The 12,258-nt window shown below is 42.3% G+C and overlaps 1 protein-coding gene across 1 annotated transcript in view; it reads left to right on the top strand.

The window, feature by feature from the left end:
- The window catches only part of LOC307139573 (uncharacterized protein), a 55,302-nt gene extending 45,092 nt beyond the window's left edge, over positions 1 to 10,210 (top strand). The window contains exons 18-20 of the mRNA XM_079838586.1: positions 31 to 161; positions 8,590 to 8,732; positions 8,807 to 10,210. Coding sequence (XP_079694712.1) covers positions 31 to 161; positions 8,590 to 8,732; positions 8,807 to 8,907 — 375 coding nt within the window. The 3' untranslated portion in view covers positions 8,908 to 10,210. The remainder of the gene's footprint in view (positions 1 to 30; positions 162 to 8,589; positions 8,733 to 8,806) is intronic.
- Positions 10,211 to 12,258: the final 2,048 nt, after the last annotated feature.

Raw genomic sequence — 12,258 nt, 5'->3', positions numbered from 1 at the left:
AATCTCACCTGAAAACATCTTCCCTTTCAGAAATGGCCCAAATACACTTTGACAATTGTTGCTGCTGACATGGAAGGACATGGATTGTCAACCACTGGCACAGCTGTTATTACTGTGACTGACAGCAATGATAATGCAACTCAAACCTCACAGAAGATAACGTAAGACATGTTGCTAAATTCATTATTCCATTTGGCAATTTTGACTGGTTTCTTTCTAACAATAAAAATCCCATAGACTTGCATTGATGGACTTTTCATGAACGTCAATAGCTCTATTAACCACTGAAAACCACCTTAGCAACTATCTAGCTACTACCTAGCAAGGCCTATATCCAGGGCCTAAAATTAACTTGCCAAGCGCCAAATGCGGAAAAAACTGCGTTGGTGAGTATATGGAACTGTGTCACTCAGCAGTTGGTCGGTAACATTTTCATGAATTCTAACTATGCTAATGTTGTGAAAAAATGAACGTAAAGAAATGTGAATGATGCGCGGGACAGTTGACCAGCCAGCGCTGCATTGTCACGAAAGTTTAAGCCTTGCCAATTTAAATATTCAAGAGCAAGAAGACGCGAAAGGGAACTCAATTCTAAAGCCACATCCCGGACAACGTGTGAATACTAAATTGAGCTCTCTTTCACATCTTGCACTTGAACTAACAAATTCACACAAAATTATGTCATAAAATGCCCGTCTCAGCAAGTATCCTACCAAACATAGTCGGTTATGTCTGAATGTAAACAGTTGAGAAAGAAAACGGATGCCCACATGAAAAAATACTATAGTATATTATAGTATAATATAGTAAAATTACAGTAAAATTACTCTAGTAAATACTATAGTGTTTTTGAACCATACTATAGTAAAGATACTATAGTATATTGTAGTATATTGTAGTATATTGTAGTATTTACTACACTTTGTTAATTTACTGTAGTATCTTTACTATAGTATGGTTCAAAAACACCAGTATTTACTAGAGTAATTTTACTATAATATACTATAGTATTTTTTCATGTGGGTACAGTATCCATATATTGGAATACTGGTATCAGTATATTTGTTAATCAAACAACAAATGAAAAATAAATAAATCACACGGCTCGTGACTAAATAACTTTAACCCCTAGGAGTCTGAGCTGTTTTCGGGCCCTTTTGAAGTTTTGACATGCTCTTACATTTGTGTTTTTTTTTTCAGTTGCTTATAAACACATTAATGGCAAAAGTGTAATTACACTGTATTCAGCACAAACTGGGCTACCATAATATGTGAGCAACATGTATGTACATGCTTGTATTTTTGAGAGAATAATGTTTATGCATAATTTTTGAAAAAACTAAAAAAATTGCTTTAAAATTAAAGGGTTAGTTCACCCAAAAATGAACATTCTGTCATTAATTACTCACCCTCATGTCGTTCGACACCCGTAAGAACTCCGTTCATCTTCAGACACAAATGAAGATATTTTAGTGTAAAGCTGATGCTGAGAAAGGCTTCAGATAGGCCTCCATTGGCATTCAGTACATTAACACTTCCAAGACCCATAAAAGGCACTTAAAACATTGTTACAAAGTCCATCTCACCACAGTGACTCTACAATAATTTTACGATGCGACGACAATAGTTTTGTGCGCCAAAAAAAATCAAAATAACACCTTTATCCAACTTGTTCTTGTTCTTGTCTTCCAAGTTGGATGAAGGAATTTTGATTTTTTTTGCGCACAAAAACTATTGTCGTCGCATCGTAAAATTATTGTAGATTTACATGATTTACATGATTTAAAACCTGACATTTCAACGTTTCTTTAGACATATGTCTCATGTTTGTGTGTCAAGGTTTCACTTAGATACAGGTCCTTTTCTGAAGAGAATCAGATTAGACATCATTGAGAGAGAGGCTGAGATTGCGAATCATGTTTGTTTCCCCTATTTTGCAAAAAGCTAAACAATTTGTTTTTATTATGAAAAAAAAGAAACTTAACAGAATATAATGATGTATAACACTTGCATAAATGATAAAAAACAACAGAGTTATTTGAGTGGCACTGATAAGAAAAAAAGAGAGCCGATCGCAGTCGAGGGGGTTAATAAGGGTTAATTTATACAGTGAAGACTATGCAGTGTTATTTTGATTTCTTTACTCTGTACCTGAATGCTATTAGACATCTGTGAAAAACATTTCATTTGTATCTTTGTTCTATTGCTTGTAATTCAATTTTTGTTTACTTTTCTTGAATAATGTTTTAAATGTATATTAGTTAGGCTAGTAGTTTTAAAAAAAAATAGTAGAAAAAATGCTTTTAGTAATTGTTGTCTCATTTCTAGTCTAAATATTTAAACATTCTTAAATCAAGATGCATTTACTAGATAATTATAATAATAATATAATGTCCTTTGTCCTGCTGCTCTCAGTCACATAAATACCTGAAGCTCATTCCTTATGCAGGTCATTATGCATGTCATTATGCGGGGTATTATGTTCTTTTGTCCTCTCAGGTGATACTCGTCATTATTCATTAGATATCACGCCTCCTCCATACTGGCTTTGTGAAGAAAAACTGTCTTACAAATTTTAAATCAGTGTATTGTTTTATGTGAATGAGTAGGCTCAATGTTTCTCACATCAGTTTGAAGCAAAAACGTCTAAGGTTACGTATGTAACCTCTGTTCCCTGAGAACAGGGAACGAGCGCTGCGTCTAGCTGACGCTATGGGGAACGCCCTCGGCGTGACTGGTGTCTGAAGCTACTATCGAATCACGGCAAAGTCTTTGACCGACGTCAGCCCATGACGTCATCAACGTGCGACCCGGAAGTATAAAAGGGCGCCGTGCCAACACATACACATCTTTCTCGTCTGAAGGGACTGTATGGCAGATAGGCCCTGAAGCATGGCAACGCGACGCAGCGCTCGTTCCCTGTTCTCAGGGAACAGAGGTTACATACGTAACCTTAGACGTTCCCTTTCGAAAGGGAACTCTCGCTGCGTCTAGCTGACGCTATGGGGAACGATATACCAACGCCGCCATGCTGAGGGGAGTGTCTGCCCATTGGCAGTGACAACTGTCAACTCAAGTAATTCATAGAAAAACCTGAGCGATTCCCCCTCAGGTCCTGGGCTGACAGTGACAGCACTCCCTACGGTCATAGCCCAAGCTATACAACTAAACGGAACCCTAACGCACTGCGTGGAGTTCCATCTAGACCGCTCGAAGGCCCGGGACCACTACTTCCAATGAAGGGGTCCCTTCAAGGGAATGTGGCTAGGGGACCCGAAGGAACCCCAGCCAGTCACTACTCGGGAAAAAGTTCTCCCGAGTGCCACCAGGGAGGCTTGACCTGGTGCCCTAAGTGTTATGGACACTTCGGTTTAGCCAACCCTGTCTGTTCAAAACAGAGCCTCTGGATGGTGCCCAAAGGGCGTCCAAGCTAAGGGACTGAAACACAGGCAGTCTTACTTAGCCCGGAACTCAGAGACGGGTTATCCAAGAGAGCAACACTCAGCGTAGTGCTTTTCAACCCTTGCTATCGAGGGGAGTCTGCCTGCTCAAATCAAGGATCTACCAGGTGCTTGTGTTTCAAAGCAGTAGGGAGGCCGAAAGGGCCTAAGGACTGATCTAACAGGGAGGCCTCATGAGAGGCCTACGACCGTCTGACCAGGCTCAGGCGGCTGAGCACTCATAGACGACCCTCATTGAGGGGAGCAGCTGAGCCTGCCTGGCGAGTAACCTCCAGCTATAGGCCCAACTACCACAAGTTCTCACAGAGAACTGGTAATCAAAGTGCCTAGCTCAGGAACTTCAACTTCAAGGAGGCCCTGTGGGCCTACTACTTGATAGCGGGTATTCCAGGGAGGCCTATAGAGGCCTACTACCTAACCGCAAGCCATGCTGGAAACCCAAGCATCCAGGCTCGGGACTCCGTCCTCAGGGAGGCCTTAGTGAGGCCTACTACCTGACAGCAATACCGCCTGCTGAGGTTACCCATGTTTTCTCAAGGAGGCCTAATGGAGGCCTACTACTTGACAGTCAAGCTACGCAGGCTAGTCGGGCATCCTGTTTAAGGAACCCGTCCTCAAGGGAGGCCTATTAAGGCCTACTACCTGATAACCAGCCTTTAGGGAGGCCTGGAGAGGCCTACTACCTGATTGCAATACGTGCTAAATGACTGGGTCCCAGGAACACCTTAGGGAGGCCTGATGGGGCCTACTACCTCGTTCGAGTGACCACCATCTGGGACTCGACAGTCAAGCTACGCAGGCTTTTCGAGCATCCTGATTAAGGAACTCGCCCTCAAGGGAGGCCTATCAAGGCCTACTACCTGATAAGCAGCCTTTAGGGAGGCCTGGAGAGGCCTGCTACCTGTTTGCAATGCGTGCTAACTGTTTGAGATGACTGGACCCCAGGAACACCTCAGGGAGGCCTGATGGGGCCTACTACCTTGTTCGAGTCAGGGAGGCCTATTAAGGCCTAGAATTAACAGCAGGCTTTCAAGGAGGCCTGATGAGGCCTACAACCTGCCTCTGAGAGCGACCACAATCTGGGAACTCACCCTCAGGAAAGCCTAGTAAGGTCTTAGAGTTAACAGCAGGCCTTTCAGGGAGGCCTGATGAGGCCTACAACCTGCTTCTGGTAGTGATCACAACCTGAGAGCTCACCCTCAAGGAGGCCTAGTAAGGCCTTACACCTACCAGCGGGCCTTCGGGGAGGCCTGATGAGGCCTACAACCTGATAGCCTCCAGGCTAGCTGTCCTGATGCGCACATCGGTACATACCTCCAGTGAGGCCTGTTTGAGGCCTTCCAACTGATAATGCGCCTTGTTCAAGAGGCCTACTGAGGCCTACAATTGACAGCCGACCTTCAGGAGAGCGTATTTACCCCTATTTAACCTGATAGCCAGCTAGGCTAGTAGTACCTTGATGCTTAAGCATTTTCACCTGCCTTACTAGAGGCCTGATAAGGCCTACCACTGTCACCGTTTACTCTTGAGAACGGTGCAATCCTTCCTGCTAACTGGGACAGCCATATTTGAAAAATGTGGGTTGTCGTAATATTAGACCCTACGGCTCGTTTTCATGGAGGCCTGCTGAGGCCTAACACATGATAGCTACCCATTACTATGGGGACCCGTTCCAGGGAGGCTTGTAGAAGCCTACAAGCTGTACGAGTTTCGCAAAAAACGAGAAATAACTGCCAGACAAACAAACTGACTGCTATTAAAACCAACGACTCTCAATGAGAGGAGGCCTCCGATCTAAGTACAACAAAAAGGTGACGGTGCCTCAGCAACGCGCCTCCTTCATCCACATACCAACTGACGCCGTAGCGCTCAGTCGTAACAGAGACAAACTAATCCAACCTGCAGTGGCTTTAGGGAACCGAAGACACATAGTAACCCTAGGCGGTAGACAAACACTACATTCTATCAGAAAAGTGTGCTACCGCCTAGTAATCAGCAAACATTTCAAAGAAAAGAGCGGCGGCCTAAACACTACTCTCAAAATGAGAGGAGGCCCATTTTCTGATAACCATAAGCGGTGGCCTATCTGGCGCCATCTTGACCAACCAGGGAAAGCCAACACACGCTCACAAACATAGCCCAGATAATGGTGCTGTGTTAAAGCCTAACTAAGCAGGGGAATAGACAGTTCTCTCTGATGAATATCCAACTCTATACAGGAACCTGGGGTCTGTAAGAAATACATATTTTTAGTATAACACACAAAAATGACCACTCTCACCTGCGGCATGCTGAGCGAAGACTCATTGTGCGGTTCTCACCACCATGTTCTACCGCCCTTGAATGCCTGAAAGGGGCATTCTCACTGAGCAAGTCCGGGCGGGCCATCAGAACATAGTTCTACTCACCATAGGCCCGCCTCAGGCCTGATGTAAGAAGCGCCTGGGTAAAAGTTTCATAAAAAGACATTAAAAAGGAAAAAGGAGAGGGCTATGATGTAATCGCCCTTAAGGGAAGTGATCCATCACCAACTCCTTCGTTGAGAACGTTTGTCCTGGATCACCTCCCTTAGATCCTTTTTCCCGCGGGAATCCCATCTCCTCTGTACCCTGCTCCTCCAAGGAGGGGGGGGGGGCACAAGAGGAGACGCTAGCACTCTGGTCCTGCCTACGGTCCTCAGACCGTGAAGGACCAGGTCCCGCCTGCCTGGGTGGGGGCGCGGATCTCAGCGGTATGCATGTTTTATTCTTAAATGCCGCTGAGCGCGCCTTCGCCTCCCTGAACTTTCCAACCACCGCCTCCACGGAGGTGCCGAAAAGTTCAGTAGGCGAAACCTGCGAATCGAAGAGAAAACCCCTTTTCTCTCTCCCCGATATCAGCCAGGCCCAACCACAGATGCCTCTCCGTAACCACCATAGCCGCCATAGAGCGGCCGATAGCAGCAGCAGTCTGCTTGGTGGCCCGGAGAGACAGATCTGTGGTGCGGCGCAGCTCAGCAACCGCCTCAGGGGACAGCCCGGCCCCCTGGTCGAGATCCTCCAGCAGGTCCGCCTGGTACGCCTTAAACACCGCCATGATGTGAAAAGCAGCACCAGCCTGACCCGCTGCCGTGTATGCCCCTGCCATTAAAGCACAACGTGATTTAGAAAGGCAGAGTTTGAGCTCTTCAGTGTTGATGCCCACGAAATGCGAGAAAAGTTCGCAAACTTTCCTCGCCAGTTGGTAGCCTCAACACATATCCATATTCCCCTATCCCCTCGACATCAGCGAAGTTAAAACGCTGATGTTGATGAACATTGGGTAGAATATGGATTCTTCCATGCCCTCTCGATCTCTGTAAGAAGATCAAGAAGGAATGGAAGGCTCATCTGAGCTGATGGTTTATGGCCAAGGAGAAATCGATCGTGCAATTTATCACGAGCGATCTCTCCTCTAACGCGCCAACATGGCAGCAGCAGCCTGCCCGCAGCACGTTCCATAACATTCATCAGCTCAGCATACACGGTCAAGGTGGCTGAGAGGATTCATACCACTCTCACCAGCCATCCCTAAGAGCACTTGCTGTTTAGTCTCGTTAGCCGCCAGATCGTCGCGACGATCGGCGAGCTGCATCTGAGAACCCATGATGTATGCCAACGCTCAGCCTCAGCTTGAGCGGGACAGCATCATCCAGTCCCAGATGCCAAACTTTCTTCCCTCAGGAAAAAAAACCAGACTAGAGTGGAGCGATCTCAGATTGAAAACCGCTCACACTCACACACAAACAACTTCAAATGAACTTGACTGTGCATGCTCTTGATCCCAGGCAGTAAATACACACTCGTGTGTAATAATAATTGAATTTGTTTTACCTTAACTCGTATAGCAGTTCAAACAGACAGTCCCTGAAGACGAGAAAGATGTGTATGTGTTGGCACGGCGCCCTTTTATACTTCCGGGTCGCACGTTGATGACATCATGGGCTGACGTCGGTCAAAGACTTTGCCGTGATTCGATAGTAGCTTCAGACACCAGTCACGCCGAGGGCGTTCCCCATAGCGTCAGCTAGACGCAGCGAGAGTTCCCTTTCGAAAGGGAACTCTTGGCAACAACACCCATTATTCAAAAATCATGCATAAACATTTTTCTCTCAAAAATACAAGCATGTACATACATGTTGCTCACATATTATGGTAGCCCAGTGTGTGCTTAATACAGTGTAATTACACTTTTGCCATTAATGTGTTTATAAGCAATTGAAAAAAAAACATAAATGTCAGAGCATGTCAAAACTTCTAAAGGGCCCCAAAACAGCTCAGACTCCTAGGGGTTAAAGGGCATAGTCCAGGAATACCTACACACAACCACCAAGCCCAACCGAAAAAATACAAACATTTTTAGAGGAAGGGTCCTCCTCTACCAGCCCTCTACAATAGTCCAGGAATTCCACCAGCGATCCACCATTACAGACGAGTATGGTTTGGTAATGGTTGTTGAGTCAGTGACAGTAAAAGTCAATGACGGCAAAGTCTGGGAAATCTGTGAGGTAGGCCATATTCAAAAACTGGTCCTCGAGGGAACGGTTGCCTTGCCGGAGCCAAGTTAAACTAATTGCTGGATCCATCGTGGTCAAGTCTTCTGTAACATTAGGTTACCTCAAAAACAAGTGAGGGCTGGATCAAAATGCAAAGATTTTAAAAAATAAACATAATAGCAAATCCTCAACAGAGAATCAGGGATCCGATTAAGTAGCACTAAACGTACATCTGTGTAGAACAATACTCCCCAAGGAACACTGGGGTCTAAATACTAGAGGGAAATAGACAAACAAGACCTGGGAACCTGGGAATGATCACAGAAGTTATCAACCAAAAAACTACAAAACTACAAAAATGGCACACAGAATAGAAAACTAGTAAAATGCAAACTAAAAATCCAATTAACAGAACACACAAAACACAAAGCCAGGGAATACACAACACCTTCCAATGTCAAATCTCTTCTACCCAGAAATCAAATGACAGCATGCCTGTATATCCATTGAACTTCGAATGATTTTTAACTTACAGGCAATACGTTGTGTAACCAACATTAAGATGTTCTTGCGGAACAATTCAAGTTTTAACCTGTATGTTTTGGTTCCTCCCAGGTTTAAAATCGGCAGTGATCCTGCCGGCTGGTTGAGTGTAAATCAAGACACCATAAAAATTAGAGTCAAGGGCCTTATCGATAGAGAATCTCCCCATGTCAAAGATGGCAAATACACAGCTATCCTTTTGTCCGTGGATGATGGTAATTAGTGTTTCTTTTCAAGCAAAGAATTATTGCTAGCTTAGCCTTTTTCTAATGTCTGTGCTTGTGTGCAGGTACTCCTCCAGCTACTGCCACAGGAACCCTGGTAGTTGAATTGGAGGATTTGGGAATTCATTCTGTCTGCAAAGATTCATCTTCTGCTGTGAAGAAGTAAACAAGGTTACACACTCAAAAAAATGATTCAAGTCCTTCATAGATGTGACACATTTAAATTCTGTTCACTTTACTTAAACATATTTAATTTTGTCACAACTTAATTTAATTGTGTTCAATCAACCTAATATATTTAAAACTGAAGTTTACTTAATTCAGTTGTGTTAAAACTACATTAAATATTTGTGTTGACATAACTAACTGGGCAGTTCCCAGCATGCTTTGCAAGGGACTCCATTAGGAGAGTAAATTTAGCGATTAAAGTGTTATTTTATATATTTTTCTGTAAAGGGAATGATGAATGTTAGTGTTTAATGTTCAGTTATGTTGGACATTTAGAGAGGTTTCTGTAATGTTTTTTTAATTTTGTGGTTACCGTTATGCTGAAGAGTGGCGCCAGTGATCTATGCTAATGTCAAACCTCTTTTCTTATATATTCATTATATACATTGTATATGATGATGAAATAAATTGCTTATAATTGGTTTTCCAATTTTTTTTTAAATTTAAGTTTGACAAGAAAAAAAAGTAATGTTATACGTATATAAATATCAATTAAACTATTAGATAAAATTGAGTTGAACCAACTCAATTACATTTCATTGTATGAATTAGTTTTTTATGAGTTGGGGTTACACATATTTATTGGATGGAAAACCTCCCCTCAGGTAAATTGAGTTTGTCCAATGAGTTATTTTTTTGAGTGTGCATGTTCATTTAACTTAACCGATTTTATTTATAGGGAAGCAATTCCACTGATTTAGTTCAACATTACTATTTCACATAGATTCTTCCCCATTCAGTCGTGTTGTCCCAACACAAGGAGTTTACATAGATTAGAAAAATTCCATTAATGTTAATAAAAAGCAATTTGCTTGTGTGGAACCACTGTCCATAATTAAATTAAGTAAGTTTAAAGAATCATTTTTTTGAGTGCATGTAAACAGGGCCTTGTATACATCTTTATCGTTCATTAATCATTTATTCATAATTAATCATTCTTTTTTTTCACATTTGGTCAACATTAATATGTAAAAGATAATGTACAGCCAGAATGTTTTATTATAGTCTTTGCTATAATTGCTGGGGGTTTCTTTTTTTATATTTTAAAAACATTTTGCATTAATCTCACAACAGATAATCATAAATGTGCTGTTTTTCAAACATTTCAGAATATTTTCTGTTGATTTATCACAAGATTCAAAATCACTTTTTCACTCTTTTAATACGTTTAATCTTTATTTACTTTTCATTTGAAGTAAATGCTTTTCATAATGTTGTGAACATTAAACTTTCTTCTTTGCACATGTTGTTGTTCATTTGAATATCAATTAATCCAACAGATCTTAGAGTTTAATCAGTGATTTATTTAGTACATCTATACTAAAAATATAAATTTTATAGAGTATGAGCGATTTATCACAGCCAATATTCAAAGTCCAGAGGTTCTAAGAATTCTAAGAAGCCTTGACTCAGTCTACCATGCTTCATTACGTTTTATTACAAATACAAAATCCCTTACTCATCATTGCATTCTTTATGAGAAGGTGGGTTGGACATCACTAACTATACGAAGAAAACAGCATTGGTACATTTTTATTTATAAAGCAATACTAGGTAAACTGCCACTGTATCTTTGTACTCTTCTTTGTGTTCGTTCTGGCAGTTATCAGCTGCACTCTTCAAAGTGTTTGCTTTTAACTGTACCTAAATTTTTTACAGAACTGGGGAAAACTGAATTTTCCTATCATGGACCCTTGGCATGGAATAATTTGCAAAAAGATTTAAAACTAGAGAAATTGGTGTCTATTGGTGAATTTAAAGGCATGATAAAGACAGTGGTAACGAAGGCTTGTGATTGTTTTTGTTGAGAGGATACTATGTTCTAATATGTGTTTTTATTTTGTATTATTTGTATATTAACATGTTGTCTAACTGTATGGCTGCTACCTTGGCCAGGTCTCTCTTGTAAAAGAGATTTTAATCTTAATGAGACTTCCTGGTAAAATACAGGTACATTTAAAGGTCTGGTCATGGGCTGGAGCCGGTTCTGTCCAAAAGTCTCTGAGCCAGCGATTAGTAGGGCTGAACTCTGAAAGTGGGGACCGGAGAAGGAAGGTTGATTTATTCATGGTTGCCCTTACGGAGGTGAACAAAGGATCTGCCACCTTCGCTCCCAGGTCAACACTGTTTGATATGTGCTTCCGGGCTCGGGAAACATGGGAGGCCAGGAGGGAATGGAACCCTTGAAGAGGTATGTGAAGGGTGCTGGCTTAGGGTGAGCTAGAGTGCCCATATGTTTTCGGCAAGGGACTGGATGATAGTAATTGTCCTCATTAACAGCATCAAATACAAAAGCAGAACCATTAAGCTCGAGGACATAGTTAAAGTCAATCCGGGTTACATAGCACCGCTCAAGAGGAAGAAGGTGATACAATTCATCATCCAGGCCATCCCGAAAACATGCATTGAGCATTTGATCGCTCTAGCTCACCAGGTGGGACAACTCAACAGACACCTCCACATATGTCTCCAAAGGTCATCCATCTTCTTGGAGATCTAGAGGTCTCGGAGTCATCTCCGAATCCATTTTTTGGGGTCTAGTCATCTGTCACGTTTGGTGACCCAGGAACAGGCTGAAGACTGAAAAGATCACAATAAACCTAAACTCAAATCTTAACTTCACAGGAACATGCAGACAGGCAACTGAAACAACCTTACAGAACAGTGACTAGACAAAGACTGAGTGAAGAAGAGGAACTTAAACAGCAGACAGAAACGAGAAAATTAAATAAACACAGCTGAACAGAACTAAACTAACGAGGGTAACCTTGGAAACAGACAAGTGGCGGGAAACTAAGGCTGTTTCCGAAATCGCCCCCTATACCCTCATTCACTATTCCCTACATTAGTCCACTGATATAGTCCACTTCGAAAACGAGTGAGTGATTTCGGACACTAAGTGCGCCGGAAAGGCTGCCGTTTTTGCAGTTTGTGCTTGCTGTTTGGCAGCTCCAGTAATAATGAAAAGATTTATCCTGAACTATGCTACGGAAACTAGCATGTAACCTTAATCAAACAATATAATAATCATCTTAAAAAGGATCATTTATACCTGTATGCATGATATTGGGCTGGACCAGTGCGGTTCGGAAGATGGATGGATGATTGATTCAGCTGTGGGCACTATTTGAGGGAACAGCCATTTAGTGGTGTCCGAAACCATAGTGGATGTTATTAAGTGCACTCATACAATCCCACAATGCACCACAATAACGAGTTTGCAACCGATGTATGCTCGACGGCTAGAGAATACCCATAATGCACGTGAGAGTCGCGCCGTGCATTGAAT

This window comes from Gobio gobio (assembly GCF_949357685.1).
Source record: "Gobio gobio genome assembly, chromosome: 2".
Lineage (NCBI taxonomy): Eukaryota > Metazoa > Chordata > Actinopteri > Cypriniformes > Gobionidae > Gobio > Gobio gobio.
This window is presented reverse-complemented; position numbering and strand designations above follow the sequence as displayed.